Source organism: Lissotriton helveticus, chromosome 1_1 (assembly GCF_964261635.1).
Source record: "Lissotriton helveticus chromosome 1_1, aLisHel1.1, whole genome shotgun sequence".
Taxonomy (NCBI): Eukaryota; Metazoa; Chordata; class Amphibia; order Caudata; family Salamandridae; genus Lissotriton; species Lissotriton helveticus.
The window spans coordinates 1,600,765,865-1,600,785,267 of NC_136057.1; the positions used below are offsets into that span (position 1 = coordinate 1,600,765,865).

The 19,403-nt window shown below is 46.1% G+C and overlaps 1 protein-coding gene across 2 annotated transcripts in view; it reads left to right on the top strand.

Annotated features, from left to right (window-relative positions):
- Positions 1-14,761, top strand: part of SP1 (Sp1 transcription factor) — a 225,318-nt gene extending 210,557 nt beyond the window's left edge. Inside the window, exon 6 of one of the 2 annotated variants that reach the window (XM_078687645.1) lies at positions 14,156-14,761. In XM_078687645.1, coding sequence (XP_078543771.1) covers positions 14,156-14,466 — 311 coding nt within the window. In that variant the 3' untranslated portion in view covers positions 14,467-14,761. The remainder of the gene's footprint in view (positions 1-14,155) is intronic. The other variant, XM_078687654.1, reaches the window with a different exon arrangement.
- Positions 14,762-19,403: the final 4,642 nt, after the last annotated feature.

Below are 19,403 nucleotides of genomic sequence, written 5' to 3' on the forward strand. Positions count from 1 at the left end.
TAGCAGCCAAGTGGTTAAGAACTGAAGGCGACCCCCTGCTCCCATGATGCACCACAGGTGGCAGTTGGGTCAGTTCTTTTTTCCGGCTCCTTCTGTGAGGATCCTGGAGCTTGAGCTCTTGAGTTTTTGACTGAAATTATTGTTTTTTGTGAGGTTTTCTCAGAAAATTCGACATTTTCTGGTTTAAGGCTTCTGCTTTATTTTTTGTGGTGGTTCACAAAAAAATACCTGTCAGAATGCCTCCTCTTTTCCAAAAATGTCCTTCTTGTGACAAGAAGATGGCTCTGGTTGACCCACACTCTGTGTGCATCATGTGCCTTCCAGCTTCACACGACCCTGACCAGTGCCAGAAGTTCCCTAGGAGAACTCTTCGCGATAGCGCATCAGACTTCATGCTCTCTTGGTAGAAAGACAAAAGTCATCAGATGGGTGGAGATGGAGGCCCCAGACCGTCTTCTTCAAGCAAGCATCCTCAAAAACGGCGACGTTCTAAATCTGCCTCCAGGAAAAGGAAGGAAGGAAGAAAATCTCCGTCGAAGTCGCCGTCTAAGAGACCCAGACGCTCTTCTGGATCACCATCACGACGTCGAAGATCTCCGTTGCAGCCAAGTAAGTTGACGTCGAGACGCCACACTTCAGGCTCGAAGTCTGTGGCTGCTGCTGTTTCAAAGTTGCCGTCGACGTCCAGGCTTCCATAGACGTCGAGACACACTCCGCCACCCCGGACGGGGTCAGCGTCAAGAGTCATGACTGCTCCCTCATTGCCACTGGCTGGCGTGCCGCCGTCGAGAGGATCGTCTAGATGCCACCACTCGACGTCGAGGGCAATCTCCTTCGCCATAGCGTCGAAGGTCGCCATCAACACGACGTCGAGGAAGATAGACGTCGAGAGGGCGACATGAGGGTTCACCTCCCACTCGACGTCGAGGAAGATCGACGTCGAGGTCACCAACTCGACGCCGAAGATCGCGGTCGAGGTCGCTGGGGCATGGACGATCGACGCCGAGAATACCTAGTTCGCCGCCATTGGTCACACAGACGTCTTCGACGTCAAATCTCTCGCCGTTGAGGGAACAGGTCCCTGTGATTGTGCAGTCCCCTGGCTCCAAGTCATCAGGGGACAGATCTTCATCTCCTGGGTCGAATATCGTGGAGATCTCGCTAGAAGTGTTCCCCAGATCTACGGATTACTCCCGCACGTACTCTCCATCTGCTCCGAGGGCAAGTACTCCGGTCAGGCCTGCGAAGACTCCTCCACCAAGGCCACGCCCTACACCCAGACCGAGATCTCCCACCAGATCACGCTCTCCGGTAAGGCCCAGGACACCTGCTAAGCCAAGACGTTCTCCCAGACCGAGATCTCATTCTAGACATCGGTCTAGATCCAGGGGTCGGCACAGCCATCGAGACAGGTCTCATCACCGAGGACGCACCAGGTCTCCGACTTGGTCCTCTTCCACGAGGTCGACGGTCCGAGACTACTCTCCGACCTTCTCCTCTACTCCTCCGTCAAGAGTCTCGTCTATTGATGACATTGCAACCTTTACAGATGTGCTGGGTAGGGGAGCAAAGAAATTGAACATCTTGTTGCATACTCCTGTGGTCCCAACATCTATAATTTTCAACACACTTCATCATCGCACAGCGCCTAGACCGCTGTTGCCTCTGGTTCCCGGCTTCCGTGAACCTGCAATGGTGACCTTTGTTCTGTTCCATCAAGACTTGCCAAGAAGTATAAGGCTCCCGCAGAGGATCCCTTCATTCTCAGATCGGACCCTCCCGGCTGATTCAGTGAACGTGGCGGCTACCATGAAGTCTCATTCAGCCTCTACTTCTTCTTCGGTGCCCCCAGAGAAGGACAGCAAAGTGATGGATTCTTTTGGCAGAAAGGTATGCAGCACCTCTGCTTCTTATATGAAGGTGCCTGTGCTTCTGCTCTACTGGGGAGGTACGACCGGTCCCTCTGGGGCGCCCTTACTCGCTTCACAGAGAAGCTCCCGAAAGAAGATAGACAGGATTTTGTCGAGATCCTACAGGAGGGAGGATTTGTAGCCAACCAGGTCATCGGTGCCCCGGCAGACGCCTCTGACCTCGCGGCCCATGGATACTCCCATGGGATCTGCTCTTGTCGTTCGGCGTGGCTCCGCCTCACGGGCCTGAAACCGGATGTCCAGAAAAAGATTTTGAATCTCCCTTTCAATGGTTCTTCTCTTTTTGGTTCACACGCCGATGATGAAATGACCAAAATTAAATCCGAAATGGACGCTGTAAAGGCTACGGGCTTGGAGAAGCGCAAGGAATTTAAAAAGCGCTTTAGTCGAGGGGATAAGCGTTCGTACCAGCAGAGGGTTCAAACCCCTCAATGGTCTTCCCAGTCTCAACAGAAAACCCAGTTTCAGCAAAGACGTCGAGGCAGAGGCAACAATAATAACAAGCAGCAGTCTGCCTCCAAACAGCCTCCCAAACCCTGAGCTGTTGCTTCCCCCGCAACTGTTCGCCACTCCGGTGGGAGGGAGTGTGTCCATTGTAGGAGAGTAGGGTCTGCAATCCTATGATCACCCAGATTTTTGCTTTTTGCTTCACTGGTTTACGACTTTCCCTGGCTGTGGGCCTGCTAATCAGACCCACAGCCTAGCTGTTCTCTCTATTCCAAATTGTACCCAGGTACTGAATTGGCACTGGGCCCTCTCTTGTGTCCCTGTAACCAGGGCAGAGGTGTATCCAGAGGTCTCCCAGGGGCTGCAGCATGTATTATGCCACCCCTGAGCTGACTAACTAAAACAGACACAACTGGCTGCTTGACAGCTGGGGCAAGGTGGTGTACACACCCTTTGCTTTAGATATAGTATTCCTATATCTAACCCTAAAATGGACACATCTATTCCTATCAGTCACTCCTATGGCAGGCCTTATCAATCCTGAAGGCAGAGTGCTTGGAATGTGAGATGGTGCTCTGGCATGAGCTGAGCCCGTTTGCAGCTTGTGGAACCAAGTCCTAATAGCTGTTCCATGATAACTCATACCATATACTCTTAAGTGCATTATAATCCTCGCGGTTATATGCCAACTCTGGTATCGCTTTATCAAAACATGTCGAGTAAGGTGTCATACGAATTGGAATACTAACCCCTCGCCAATTCTGGCGACGGGGTTAGCATTCCACCCTTCTAGAGGGACACGACATATATGTAGCTGCAACCCCGGTTAAAGTTAACTCAAGCCTCAGCTCCACAAAATGGATGCTGCCACCGAGACACAAGTCTGCCCTCCTGCTGCTGGGAGTCCTTCCAGCAACGGAGGCCTGGACAAAGGATTTCCTGTCAGGGGCGGTGCCAGCACCATCCCAGACAGGGTTTTGTGTATCCCAGGTAGGCAGGGCTTTAGAGGAAGGTGACTGCAAGTGGCACCCCGGTGCTCACTGTGCATAGGCCGGCTTGAACCAGTTCCAGGGGCACTCCAGCCCCTGATCTGGGGAAAAGCCCGCCAAAGGAGAGGGGTGTAACCACCCCCCTCCTAGTCCCACCCATAGGGCAGGACTTAGTCGCGTGCCAGCCCCCTTTCCCAGGATAAAGGTAGGAGCAGGCCCCCTTCCAAATTAGATCATCTTTGAATCCTGAACCGACTTTCCACGAAAGGAACTCAAGACTCTTCTCAAGATTTCTCCCTTGTGACTAAGGAGTAGTCACCCTGCAGCAGCAGGCACCACCCAAGCATCGCGGTCTGCTGTAAGTCTCTCCTCCGGATCAAGACTGCCCAGCTCGACGAGAACCGGCTTCCCTGGCACCTCTGACCTCTACCTGCATCATCAGCCCAGCTGAGATTCGTGGGTGTGATGAGACCTCGAGGGACCGGCCATCTTCAAGACTGCACGACGCTTGTCCAGCACGACCACCGAGTGACCCTCGCCTAAGTGCTTTGGGGTCCGAGAAGCCCCAACCCTGAGCAGCTCCAGCACTGAAGTCCAGCCCCCTTGCATCCACGAGATCTGCGTGGGGCCCTTCTGCTCTTTGCTGCTCACCGCGTTGTCCAGGTCACTTGCCCGCCGGCTAGTGGCCCTTTTGACGACGAACCACGACGACAACACCGCTGGTCTGGTTGCTCCAGACTGGCCCTTGCTCCCCTCCAACAGAGGAGCACCCTGGACCCTCCTGGTCCACTCCAGACGCCATTTTAAGTCCACCGCGTGGGCTTGATTTTGCCCAGAGTTGTTGCCTCAATCCTGGGTCCAGCGACGTCGACAGCAGATACCACCGTGGGACAGCTCCCCCCTCCATCCTGGTCGCCGACAACGCCTCCTGGTCCGAGAGACTGCAGAGCCCAGCGTCGCCCACTCACCTGGTCAAGGTGACTTCGTTCGGTGCCATCCTGGTGCCCACCTAATCACTGGCTAGTGATTCAGAACTTGGTCCCCTCTGCTTACAGGTACCCATCTTCATCGATCCAGGCTTGGATCCCCACAAACTTCTTCACTGGTCGCCTGCCAGCAACTTCTTTCTTCAGGATCCATAGACTGCAACGAGGATCTCCGACGTCTTTTCAGCCCTATGCAGCCGCAGCCCCTGGGCTAGGTAACCTGAGCATTTCGGTGCTCCAGCATAGTTTAACTATCTAAGTGTCAGGATCCTTTGTCGTTTCAGCTCTACCTAGTCGGGTTTGCCCGAGAACACTAACTTTGCTTTTACTAGCCTCCATAGACTTTTTCCCGCCTTACGCGTGAGTTCCCACTCTGCACACGACGTCCCTAGGCCTCCTGCTTGTAATCTAAAGGTTCAGTAGTCCAGTCCTAGCGATCCTAAAGCCTATGAGAATAGTTACTTACCTGCTAGTAATTCGCATTCCACTTTTGTAGTATATGGTTTTTCGTGCCCCTCGGGCATTTGTGTAAATTGTGCGACTTTAAGTATTTCTTTAAGAGTTTTGTTGTGTGCTTAGCTCCCTGTCTCATAAAGAGCCAGGGTAGTCTTGTTATAAATAAATATACTTTATTTTTCATAACAACTTGTGTGGTGTCCTTTCACTTGGTGTTCAAGGGGTAAATGTGATGGTAAAACAGCTGGCTTAACACGCCCTCTAGAGTTTAGCCTAAAGACTGCACGTGTCCATGCTACTAGGATAGCTGGTCTATCAGGTTGACTTACAACCAAACATCAATAAGGGTTGTTTGGACTGATACAGAGTGTTCACTAGAATAGTGAACATTATATATCAGGCCAACTTCTCACATCCATCATCTGGAAGAGTGGAGAGCCATAACAAAGGACAAATGGGTGCTCAGTATTGTGCAGCGTGGTTTCTTGCTGAGGTTCAAGTCACCTCCTCCGCAAGTTTTTCCTCAAACAAAGCTACTTTCCCGTTTCCACAGTCAGTTGCTGCAGGACGAAGTCTCTACCCTCCTCAAGAAGAAAGCCATAGAGAGAGTGCTTTCCATGCAAATGAAGCAAGGAGTCTACTCCCGTTACTTTCTAGTCCAAAAAAGAGGAGAAGTCAAAGAATACAAGTCCATTCTAGACATACTGTAATAATCATGGGGAGAGGAGTTGGCCTAACGGCTAGGGCGCTCGACCTCGGACCTGGAGGAACTGGGTTCGAGTCTCGGTAACGACGCCAAAAACCTCCTGTGATTCTGGGCAAATCACTTAATCTCCCCGTGCCTAAAATGAAAGTAACTGGAACACGTAAAAATGTAACGTAACTGGAAAAATATGTAAAGCGCTCTGATACCTGATTCGGTTCGGGTCTAGTTCGCGCTATATAAAACTCTGCAAAAAAAAATACAAAAAAAATCATAATAGAATGGACACTGGTATCTACTGTAACCGTTGGTTGTGTAGTTGTCTTTGAAAAACCCTCATAGACGCTCAGATCTTTTTCGATGCGGTGTATGGTTTTCATCCGCCCCTTGTCAGGCGTCATGGCATAGTCATTGGGTTTTTTCAAAAGTGCTTCATGCCAGCCTCACCCGAGGCAACCTCTGGTAAGAGTAGAAGTGTCCAGAAATATCCGGAACAACAGCAGAGGAGTAATGTGAGAAATAGACAGTATGAATAGTTAAAAGGCAGTGTCACACCAAAGTCTGAATTTATTTTAAAGAGGTGGGCACTGACGGATAAAGGAATTACTGCGATCTATATGGTAATCGGGTTACTGGATTACCTGATCTATCTTGAACGTCGACATGTTTCAGCTCCCCTTGGCCCAAAAGGGTCTGTGGAGCTTTCGTCAGGACAATACAAACAGTAAATGGTACTCACACAATTTGTGTAGTTTTTCTTGTTAATACTGAGCAAAACCTGCACTGAGGGAAAAAAAACGACAACACACTTTTCGTTGAAGAAAACATGGGCATACAGCACAGGTACAAAAATTATTTGTAATATAGCAAAAGTACATTGTTTGCTGTGGTGCACAAGTACACGATAGAGCTCTGAAGAGAAGTATAAGTGGGTCTGAGTCTTATTCGCTGTTCGTGACATATAAAATGAAATGTAATTTTTAAGGGACTTAAGAAATGAAAAAGTGTTTTTTATAGACTTATCTTGGGGGTCTAACTCAAGATGTAATTTGAGTTTCTATCCCGCTTGTAAAGAACCTACATTCTGCCTGGTTCTATTAAACAGTAGGTCTACTTATCGAGTAGAAGTCGTGTTTATACAGTAAATCAGGTCAGTAAAAATATTCAAACATGAGTGTCATTCTGCAGTAGGCTCGAGATTTTAAAAAGTAGCTCATACTCTGCTTATCTAGAGACAGGATATTAAACAATGTCTCCTAGTTGACACAATAATATAAAAAACATCAGGGAACAATGTAATGCATACATTACTCGTTGCACAAGGTATCGTATTGGGTTTTTACTACTTGCATACTCATTTTGATAACGTAATGGACGCGGTAAGCAGGAATAACGACACACATCGTACCTCATTATAGAGCTTGTATTTCTTCCTCAGGGTGCAGACGGTCGCTATTATGTGGTCCGTACTGCAGTTATGGAAATATGTGGAATATGTTTAAGAAGGTGCAGACAGGTCTAAACAAACGGAGAAAACTCCGTAGAAGTAATGGTAGGGCGCCATTCTTACCCACGTGTAGGATCCTTTACTCCTTGTGCTGACTCTGCCCCCGGTAGTAGAGGGCGGCTCCTTCCTCGCGTCTTTTCACAGACTGCAAGGAGGTAGAAAAGGGACTAAAAGGTACCTTACAAATGGATGCTATTGGCAACAAAAACGTTTTGTGCACACTATTAGTATAGAGCCATCGAGATTATAATAGTCTCGCAACCTTTGCAGTCCTTTACAATTCCTCTGAAACGTAAAAAGCCTGCAGCAGACACCCCCGTTCTGGTGGAACAGATTCTTCCTCAGCATAGGTGGAGTGCCACACCTTCACCCACGTACTCAGATGGGGATGGAGGTGACCAAGATGAGGAGTACAGCTTCCCTGCTCATACAGAGCCTGATGAGCAGCAGGAATCATGGATGGATACTGGTGATCAAGGGGACCAGCAGACGGTCCAGGATCCACAGGTCTTTCACGTGAAACAGTCCCCCACTGAGGACTCTGCAGCGTTTAATGCCTTAATCGAAAGGGCAGCTGCAAACCATAAGGTGGAGATGCATGCTGACCCCGTGGAAGTGGACTTCCTTTTTGACACTTTCTCTACTGCTGAAAAAACTGTCAAGACTCTCCCCATGTTGAAAGGGGTCCTTAAGCATGCGGCAGACATTTTCAAGGAACCCACAAGATCCCGGGTGGTAAACCCACGCATCGAGAAGAAATACAGACCGGCACTTGGCGACCCCACCTACATACGGGGCCAGTTGCCTTTGGACTCTTTGGTGGTCTCTAATGCCCGCAAGAGGGCAAACTCCCAGACGACGGGTGAAGCTCCTCCCCCAGACAAAGAGTCAAAAGTGCTGGAGGCATCTGGGAAGAGGGTAGCAGCTCAGGCGGCCAACATATGGCGCATCTCAAACACGCAAGCTCTGTTGGCCAGATACGATAGGGCACACTACGACACCCTAGAGCAGCTGTTACAACACCTCCCAGACCAGTTTAAAGAGGGAGTTGAAATGCTTATCCAGGAGGGGAAGCTCATCTCCAACGCTGCTATAAAGTGTGCGCTAGATGTTGCAGACACAGCAGTGAGAGCGATCAACACTAGTGTGATGTTGAGGCGTCAGGCATGGCTCCGCATCTCGGGGTTCAAGCCAGAGATACAAACTACTATCCTCAACCAACCCGTTAATCCAGACAGGTTGTTTGGCCCAGAGGTGGACACCACCCTGGAGAAGATTAAAAAGGATACCGAGACTGCCAAGTCCATGGGGGCTCTCCAGTCACAGCAATTTAGAGGGAACACTTTTCGTCGCTCAGGCACTCGAGGTGTTAACAGAGGGCACATGTCGCAGCAGACGCCATTCAATAAAAGTGGCGCACAATCCTCTTACAGCAAGCAGGGCAGAGGTGGATACAGAGGAAACAGTGCCAAGGGTAGAGGCAGAGGCAACAACAGTTCCCGTACCTCTGCCGCCAACAAACAGTGACTCCCTGTCACTGCCCCCGACCATCCAACACCTGTCGGGGGGAGACTCCAACAGTTCCTGCCCGTCTGGAAGTCCATCACCACAGACAGGTGGGTCAGGAAACTTATCCAGTTCGGCTATTGTTTAGAACTGACATCCACCCCACCACCCATGCCCCCAAAACACCGTCCTATGTCAGCAGAGCACTTGCACTTGTTGCAGCAGGAGGTTCTAGTGATGCTGCAAAAAGGCGCAATAGAGCTCGTGCCGGTGGAGGAGGAAGGCACAGGGGTTTATTCCCTGTACTTCTTAATCCCAAAGAAGGACGGCTCGCTCAGACCGATTCTGGACCTCCGCCCCTTAAACCAGTACATTCTTTCGGAACACTTTCACATGTTGACACTGCAGCAGGTTCTTCCCTTGTTACAACAGGGAGACTTCCTCGCAACCTTGGACCTCAAAGATGCTTACTTTCACATACCACTCCACCCCTCCCACAGAAAGTACCTCAGGTTCACCATCCAAAACAGGCATTACCAGTTCAAGGTGCTCCCCTTCGGAGTGACCACTGCTCCCAGAGTGTTCACAAAATGTCTGGCGACAGTAGCGGCACACCTTCGGAGACAGAGTATACATGTCTACCCTTATCTGGACGACTGGCTCGTGCACGCAAAGTCAGCCCAGCAGTGCGCCGCCGACATGACCCACACCATTCACCTCCTTCACAGTCTAGGATTTACACTGAACTACCCGAAGTCACACCTCCAGCCAGCCCATGTGCGGCAGTATTTAGGCGCGACTATCAATACTCTGGCTGCCACAGCTCAGCCAAACCCAGCGAGGATCGCCAACATCCAGTCGCTGATCCAAAAGTTCAGACCACAACACTCACTCCCAGCGAGAGTGTTCATGCAGTTGATAGGCATGATGGCCTCCTGCATCTTCATAGTCCCGCACGCGAGACTCCATATGCGTCCGCTCCAAGAATGCTTAGCGCATCAGTGGACTCAGGCTCAAGGACAACTGAACGACCTAGTGTTGGTGACGGGTCGGGCATACAACTCTCTGCATTGGTGGAATCCACACAACCTTTGCAAGGGCCGACCGTTCCAGGAGCCTGTGCCACAGATTACTCTAACAACGGACGCGTCTCTCCTAGGATGGGGGGCTCATGTGCTCCACTATACGGTGCAGGGACTATGGACAACGCAACAAAAGAAGATGCACATCAACTACTTGGAACTGATGGCAATCTTCATGGCACTCAAGTCCTTCAAAGTACATCTGTGCAACAAAGTCGTGTTGATCCGGACGGACAACATGAGAGCCATGTACTACATTCAAAAGCAGGGAGGTACGCACTCTCCACAGTTGTCTCATCTGGCTCAGAGCATGTGGAAGTGGGCCATTCAGAGGAACATTTTCCTCATGGCGGAACACCTCCCGGGCACGGACAATCAGATGGCGGACCTGCTCAGCAGGTACAGCCACCAAATGCACGCGTGGGAGATACATCCATCAGTACTCCACCCGTACTTCCAGCAGTGGGGTCATCCAGAGATAGACCTGTTTGCCACGGAGGAAAACGCAAAATGCCAAAGCTTTGCCGCCAGGTTCCCTCACCCACAGTCGCAGGGCAATGCGATATGGATGAACTGGTCAGGCAGATTTGCGTACGCTTTTCCCCCAGCGCCTCTCATTCCGCTGGTGGCAAGAAAGCTAAGGCAACACTCGATGACACTCATCCTAGTTGCTCCAACGTGGGCGCGACAACCGTGGTACACCACGTTCCTCGACCTCTCTGTGGTACCGCATCAAAGACTGCACCTCACACCCCAGCTCTTGACGCAGAACCGTGGAGACATTCAGCACCCAGATCCGCAGCAGCTCAATCTGGCGATCTGGCTCCTGAGGTCTTAGAATTTGGCTACCTTGATTTGCCCCCTGAATGCATGGACATCATCTGGGAGGCAAGGAAGCCCACTACCAGAGCTTGCTATGCAGCAAAATGGAAGCGGTTTGTCATCTACTGTACCGAGCACGATATTAACCCGCTCGATGCCTCCATTCCTAATATCATCTGCTATCTGTTGCATCTTTACAAATGCAATCTAGCATACGCTTCCATTAGGATACACTTATCCGCCATAGCGGCTTACCTCCAAAACAGGCAGCATCTCTCTGTCTTCAGGGTGCCTGCCATTAAAGCATTCCTGGAAGGGCTGAAGCCTCCCAGGACCCCGCCAGCTCCTGTGTGGAACCTCAATGTGGTGCTCACCAGATTGATGGGTCCCCCATTTGAACCTCTGCATTCATGTGAGCTTCAGTTCCTCACATGGAAAGTGGCTTTTCTCATTGCCATAACGTCTCTACGACGTGTTAGTGAGCTACAGGCGCTCACCATCCAAGAGCCATTTATACAGATTCATTCAAACAGGGTGGTGCTGCGCACTAACCCCAAATTTCTCCCTAAGGTGGTGTCGCAGTTTCATGTCAATCAAACTATCGAACTGCCCGCATTCTTTCCCAACCCAGAATCAGTAGCAGAAAGGATGCTCCATACGCTTGATGTCAAGAGAGCGCTTATGTACTACATTGACAGAACACAACCCTTTAGAAAGACACAGCAACTCTTTGTTGCCTTCGCAGCTCAGCACAAAGGCAACCCCATTTCCAAAGCAGGAATAGCCAGGTGGATCGTTAAGTGTATTCAGATTTGCTATCAGAAGGCTAAGCGCACTTTAACCGTCCCCCCCAGGGCACACTCCACACGCAAGTTGGGGGCCTCCATGGCATTCCTAGGTAACATTCCTTTGGAAGACATTTGTAGAGCAGCCACATGGTCTACACCACATACGTTTACCAAACATTACTGTGTGGATGTGCATTCCAAACAGCAGGCAGCTGTGGGACAGGCTGTTCTTAAAACACTTTTTCAGACTTCTGCAGCTGGCACGGGCGGCCGCCGTTAATGGAGGGACTGCTATGTATTCTATGCTACAGATATGAATTTAGCAGCCCACATGCCTCGAACTGAATATGCTACTTACCAGTATGCATCTGTTCTTGGCATGTAGGGCTGCTAACATTCATATCGCCCGCCCTCCTCCCCGGCGCCCGTAGCGGCTGCAGACTTTATTCTTACACTTTATCTCTAGCATGGCCATCACTTTCACTGTTGAACTCCATCTTTGCCACAATGGCTAAAAACAATCTGAGGATGGAGTCGATGCCCATGCGCACTGTAGTCCAGGGGAGGAGCCACCTATCTCGTGATACTTCGAAGACTCTTCCAGGACAACAATGTGCAATCATCCGGACCCAACACTAGGCGGCGATCTATGCTACAGATATGAATGTTAGCAGCCCTACATGCCAAGAACAGATGCATACTGGTAAGTAGCATATTCAATCTCCCAGCAAACTGCATGACCATTCTCAAAGAAGCCAAGAGACCTTCTACTAGGAGGTCCTATGCTTTCAAGTGGAAGAGGTTCTTCTTATGGTGTCTTGACAACTGTTGACCCTATTAAAGGTTAGGAGCAGGTTATTCTGCCTTATCTGTTAATTTGGCAAGGTCAGGCCTCAAGTACCCCTCCATCAGGGTCCACTTAGCGGCTATCACGGCTCATAGGAAGTGTCCTTCCCAGACATCTTTCTTCCTTATGCCTGTGGCTAAAGATTTCTTAGTGGGGCTTAAGAAAGTGTTTCCACCAGTAAGGTCCCCCTCTCCTCCCTGGGAGTTGAACATCGTACTCACTAAGCTGATGGGTGCTCCTTTCGAGCCGATACATAAGGCTTCTTTGCAGCACTTGACCTGGAAGGCTGCCTTTTTAGTGGCAATTACCTCTGCCTGCAGAGTTAGCGAAATCCAGGCCCTGTGTTGTAAGGAACCGTACACAGTATTTCACACCAACAGAGTAGTACTGAGGAAACACCCAGGTTTTCTACCTAAGGTAGTCTCAGACTTTCATGTCAACCAGTCTATCACCCTGCCTACTTTTTTTCCTCAACCTACCACTCCCCCGGAGAGGTCTTTACACTCTCTAGATCCCGGGAGGGTTCTGAAGTTTTACCTGGCTAAAACCCTGCCTCTTAGGAAGTCTTTCCGGCTTTTTGTTAATTATGGAACCACTAATACCGATCTGTCCGCCTCAAAAAGATCCATTTCTCGCTAGATAGTCTCCTGTATAGCTCTGTCTTATCAACTAGCTAACCAAGCTTTGCAGGGTAGACCTCATGCGCATTCTACAAGAGGGAAAGCTTCTACTACTGCTCTCCTTCGTATTGTCCCCATTTCTGAAATTTGTAGGGCGGCTACATGGCGATCTGTGCATACCTTTACACGCCATTATTGCCTAGATTCAGATGCACAGGCCGATGCCCAAGTGGGACAGGCCTCTTTGAGGAACCTATTTACATAAAGTTGTATGTAAACCTGTGGTGCATCATGGGAGCAAGGGGTCGCCTTCAGGTCTTAAAGTCACAGTACCCCTACTCTAATGCCTTAAAGGCAAGGTGTCAGTGTTTCTTTGTTTCTTTATACTCTACTGCAGCCTACTGGCAAATGCCTGCAATTACAGGTTTTTCCTATGGCAATAAAGCACTGTTGTGTGCAAATGTTTACTGCTCTTTCTCTTCCTTAGGGGTTGTGAGAGTACTACTGTGTTTATGCTAATTTCTGTAATTTAACGGCAGTTATGCCAGTTGTGAGATGTTTAGGCTGCAAATGTATGTTTTCACATATATATACATATATATTTATATGTATTCTCTATATGCTCCGGAATCCCGCACATGGGTGGGGATTATTCATAGATTATGACTTTGATGAGTATACCCCTGGATGAGAACTAGGATTGCAGGTAAGTAACTAATCCTTATATGCAGTGCATGGCGTGGGTTCAGAGTTAAATTTAGCTAAGTAAAATACAAATAGGAAAATTTAGATTAGTGTATGTTCTTTAATTATTATATACATTCGCTTTAATTTTATTTCAACACCCGATTATAATATCAACGCTTTAACCTTTGTATGTTTTTTTTCTGCACTTTTTAAAAAAATTTAAACATAAGGTAAGGTCTTTTTCTACTATACCCAACGAGGTAACTGTAAAAAATATTTTTAGTGAATTTTTCAATAAAAAAAATGTATATTCCGCTAACTTCCCCTACTACACATACTATTTGACTGTGCACAGCAGGGGTAAGGGGGTGCATACCATATTTTTAAAATATTTTCAGGCCACAGGGATAGTCCTATAATTTTATTCTGAGTTGCGGCCACACAAGCAGATCACTCGTTACTACTGGTCTGGACCCATTAGCTATGCTCTTTCTCGTTCGTATCATGGTATGATGCATTGTTAGAACTTAGTGACAAAATATAAAACAATTATACATGCATGGTCCCCCATCTGTTTTAATCTATGCAGTAATTTGTGGTGCTACAAGGGCATGACTCCAATGGTTAAAAACCGGATCGGACCTGTGAAAAATTTTACGGGTTTCATGCATTTTGCCAACTTGTGATACATCATTAAGAAAGTGGGCAACAGTGCAGGTCTCTTGTAAGTTTCTTCATTGTGCAATCTTGTATCAGTCTTGTTAACACTTGCTTTTTCATCTAGGGGAGAAGAAATTTGCATGTCCAGAATGCCCAAAGCGCTTTATGAGGAGCGATCACCTATCCAAACACATCAAAACGCACCAAAACAAGAAGGTTTCGCCCAATAGCACCGTGACTATGACCAATGTCCCTATGGATACCGGTTCCGACTGCAGCACACCATCTACGCCAACTCCTCAGACTCTCATCACTTCAGGCATGGTGGCCATGGAGGCTATCTCACCCGAGGGCATTGCTCGGCTGGCTAATAGCGGTATCAACGTCATGCAGGTGGCAGACCTCTCCATCAACATAAGTGGCAACGGATTTTGAGGGCTAGCATGACTTGTGGAACTATATTCAAAAGTGGTGGTGGAAATGGGGTAGTGTGGTCCAAATGACAGCACCGGGTACAGGTCAGGATGCCCATTTGCCAGACGTTCGGACCTTGCCCTTCTGGTTTGAACATTATGACAAACCTTTGTGGTGGGTACAGTGCCTGCAAGCAAGAGCTGATGTTTGTTGTTGACCTCCTTATTCTGTCCCCACGCCCATTTTAAGGTATACCTGAAGCCATCATGCCTTGATAAATGTATATTATCAATGCAATACTTTTTAACTAAAAAAAGATTCTATATATATATATATCTATATATAAAAAATATAAAATTATAAATTGAGTTAATTGGAAAAAGAGAAAAAGGAACCAGTGCTAAGACCAAAGTGTTTTGGTCGCCTTAGAGAGCCTTATCTTTGACTATATGGCGCGTGGGCGGTCTCTGACTGACCAAGGTTTCATGAGAATGCTATTTTTTTTTGTATGTTATCTTACACACATTCATATTATTGTTCCTGCTTTTAATTGCGTTTTATGTTTCTCACTTTTTTGCTGGGACTGCTAGCAAACAAAATACATTTTGTTTGTAAACCTGCGGTTGTTGGTGCGCTTAAGATTTCACTGCAAACTCTTTCCACCCTTTTTTTGCCCCGCTTTGCTTAGAAGGTACTTTTTATCATAGCAGAATTTACCCTGTAGGTTTAACGCTGGCACAACGTAAATTGAGCGAGCTACCATTTCACATAATTTCTGAAGATATAAATCCTTTAAGCAGTGTCCTTTTTTTACTTTATATTCAGCGGAAGTGGTCTGTGTCTTTCTTTTTTGATTGGAATAGTTGCCTTCAGCTTGTGCTTGTCGTTTTGAGCAGTGCACATGCCAGGAGTACAACTTTGACTTTCTTAGTTTAAAGAATTATGGCTCTCTTGTGGAAAAGGCGAGTCCCAATCTGGGTAATTTATTTTGTTTGAGGACACTGGTTGCTAGCTAATCTTCACATCTGAGGTTAGGGGAGGATCTTTCTCGAGCCTTTTAAAATGGGTGTAGCCACCAGCTGAGAAGTTACAAATCTTGCGACATGCAGCACTTTCCTGCCGAGCTCTCTGCTTCTTTACAGCATTTTTGAGTGCGTCAGAAAAATCTCCTTTTGCCTGATCCTCTGAAATTTAAAGTGCCTCGTGTGTTCTTATAATCACTACAATTCTTTCCTTAAACTGCCACGTGTAGCTCTAATTCATTGTTTTTAATTAATGATTTGATGGGAATAATTTTGAATCTTGGTTTACAATTGGTAACTCTTTCTGCATGACCAGTCCTGGTTGGTTACATTAACTCATGAAATCACCGCAGATCTCAAATTTGCCAACTGTATTAGGTTTTGTTCGTTTTAGTGCTTTGAAGCCATTTTGCAGTTTATTTATACCATTTGTCCTAAGGCTTGCTACGTTATTGGTAGTATCTTGCCAGCCAAACGCATCAATCGATTAGCCAGAAAAAAATATATACATACAATTCTGCTGTCAAAGTGTAGGGTATCGAATCTGTCAGATTTCATTTAGATTCTACCCCACATTTTTCTTACTGGAGGACCCTGAACATTCAGTTAGTAAAATAACTGAAAAACAAAAAGACTGAAAAATAAACAAAGCCAGAAAAAAATATATACATACAGTTCTGCTGTCAAAGTGTAGGGTATAGAATCTGTCCGATTTCATTTAAATTCTACCCCACTTTTCTTACTGGAGGACCCTGAACATTCAGTTAGCGAAATAACTGAAAAACAAAAAGACTGAAAAATAAAGTTGCTGAGGTGGTGTGTTAAGTAAGAATGAGTTTGTGCTCCTGGGCTCTGGTAGATGGGATTATGTTATCTGATTAACTGCCTTGCACATTTTTTTTAATTGAAATAATTCTTTTTTCATATTCATAGCATTTTTATGAAAATGTATACCTGATGAATATTTGTTATAGACATTATTGTTCTCTCTTATATTGCATCCGAACCTATGCTGCATTCAATTCTAAACGGGGGATGAGGGGTCGTGAGTGGCAAAAATTACCTTGTTATATTTATTTCCAGTTTCCAGAGTTTTTTTCCTGGCAGCCTGATCACCTATACGACACCTTACATAGAGCCCCCGTAAGCAGATTTTGATTAATTTTGTATAGGATGAAGAAGCAGTTGCTTTTCTAGTGCACACTTCTTGTGCTCAGGGAACTTACATGCTTTTCCCTGGACTGTCCGTTTGGACCTCCTCTGATTTAATGGCAGCTGTAAAAACTAAGTGGATGAGCATTGATTGCCTCGTTGAACCAAAAATGTGTACTTTCAGTTGAAGCTTTACAAGCCTTGAGTAAAGGGTTCTGATGTGGTTATGTCTATACAGTCAAATTGCTAGAACTGTGGTGAGGAAATCACGTATGGGAGAGAGCGGAGTTGTTGGAGAAGCCTCTGGAAAATGCAGCTTTTCTTTCAAAGTGTCTAGGAGGTAATCAGTCTTTGACTGATAGTGCTGTTTTTGACGTTGCAGGTTAAATTTATTTGTTGTTTGATCCTCTGGTTTCGTTCTTTTCACCAGATTGTAATTATGTATGAAATATGTATGAAATCCCTCCAGCATTTGGCGGCTTCGGACTAATTCCACTGATATGTCCACACTGTTTTACTATTTTGTATCTTATTTTGGGACTGTTTATTTTATGAGGACGTTGTGGCAGACGGATGCTCAGATTAATCTGAGGCACCCAAACACAGTTGTATGTGTAGGAAGTTCAGGTTTCAAAATGTCCATTTGTTAAAGACTTTAATCTTGGGGGAATGATTTTTATATAGTATTGAAAGGCACCATGTTTGTTGAACATGTTGTCTGTTATTCTAACACTTGATAGTTATTGCATGACAGGCTGCAAGGTATTTTGATTTTGGGCAATCCGGCCACAATTGAAATATATTTTCTTTTTTCTTTTTAAATATTAAATCATTGAAGCCATCCATTTGAAGCGACCTGTGGTATAGCAGCTGCAGCACACATTGATGGCATTGGATCTTTGCGATGGACAGTGCATCTCGGACATTTTCTATTGTGTACACTGAAAGCAAAATGTTTGCTTGGTATGTCACAGCTTGTTCAGCACCCTAAACACCCTTTTGTGCTTGGGTATGGCCGTTACAAGTGAGTCAAACTCAACATAAGCACAATATGTAAGAATTTCTATCTGGGATGATGGCAGGCAGGTTGGCTTATTTTTTTGCACTCAGATTTATCAGGTTAATGTGTTTAAATCTTGTATACAACATCGAAAATCACATCGTGATTTGTCAGTTTTATATGTACAGAGTATGTATGCTAACACATATATTTATATATGTATATTTTGTACCTTTTCTACCCAAAAACCGTAAACTGTGTGAATTTGTGTGACTGCCGCTATAACTTTTGTACCAAAAATTGAGGATTAAAATGGAAGGTGGTTTGTCATTTTAAAAGTTTTTAAAGTTTTAGGAAACAAAATTGCATTGAGTAGGAAAGAAACCTTTGTACTACTTCCTGAATTGCACCTCCTTCCCCCCCATCGAAGATGTTGAACTAGTTCTTCAAAGTCACATGCCTGCACGAAAAGGGAGTGTCACACTGGTCTTGCTCATTGATACAAGTAAATTGTCAGCTGACCAATCACGATCTTTGTGTTACTAACTATATTGAGCCTAAACCTTCCAGATCCCCTGTCTTTTTTGGCAGAGAGACTTTGTACCGATTGGTCCCTCCATCGAGCCTCGGTTTGTTGTTTATACTTTGGAGATTAATTTGTTTCAGCCAGGTCAATTATTGTACCCAAGCATGAGCAGTTACGCTGTGTTGTGACATGCACACATCTGATTAAAATTCAAAAGTTATGGGTAACTTAAAAGAGCATGAGAGGTTAACGTTAAAAGTATTTTAATTACTTATTTTTTATCCATTATTAAAAGAAAAGTTCCTACAAGCTTCCCCCTAGTCTATAGTAAGACTTTAAAGGTAGTTTTGTTTTTATTTTCTTCCTTATATGCTTCTATAATTAAATCGATCTACATAAGCGGTCAGTGGAATCTCGGACTGATCAGGCAAAGTAAGTTGAGGATCATGGACTTTTATTTATTTTTATTCCCATTTGGTGCCATACCCCCATCAGACATCTACCTTCATAATGCAGAGAATTCATTTTGTATTTGGGAATCAGCATTTCCTTGCCCATTCATGGGCAATGTAATGGGATGTATGAAATGTAGTTCTGTTTTGATTTCAGACTCTTATTTTAAAGCACTTGCTTATACGATCAACCAGATTGTTCAGAGCTTTTTGACAGGTTTGTGACATGTGAATGGCCGGTCCTTCCTTGAAGTCAATGCTCGGTAGCAGTCAGAGAATTAAAGAGTTGTTTAAAGAAACCTTACAAGAGACAAGTTTCGGTTTGGAGTGATCGACCTTAATTGCGGCAGAAAAGGGGAGGAAAAATAATTGAACATTACTTTTTCGGATTAGTTTAACAGTAGAAATTGGTAATCTGGGTTTGAACAAAACTGGCATTCCACCCTCTTTTTTTAGGAACAGTTTTCAGTGGTGCCACCTCAACTGCAAGATGCCTCCTCTCTACTAGAGGCTGAAAATGCATTCATTTAGGGACTCAGCTGCTTGTGATTTCTTTAGGAAGAGTATTGTACTTGGTTCCAAAACAAAGAATAGGCTACATGAACATGTAACTTTCTGCTTTGAAAAATGTGTACCATGAAAAATTACTTCTGACTTGCTTGATTAAAAGCCACTGTTAAATGATAATATCTGTATGACAACTTTGAAACAATGAAACGTGTAACCAGGCTGGACGTTCTAAGCATGATACAGCAGACTTGCCGTTTTCTAAAGAAACTGAATTGTTTTAAATGCTGGAACATGCA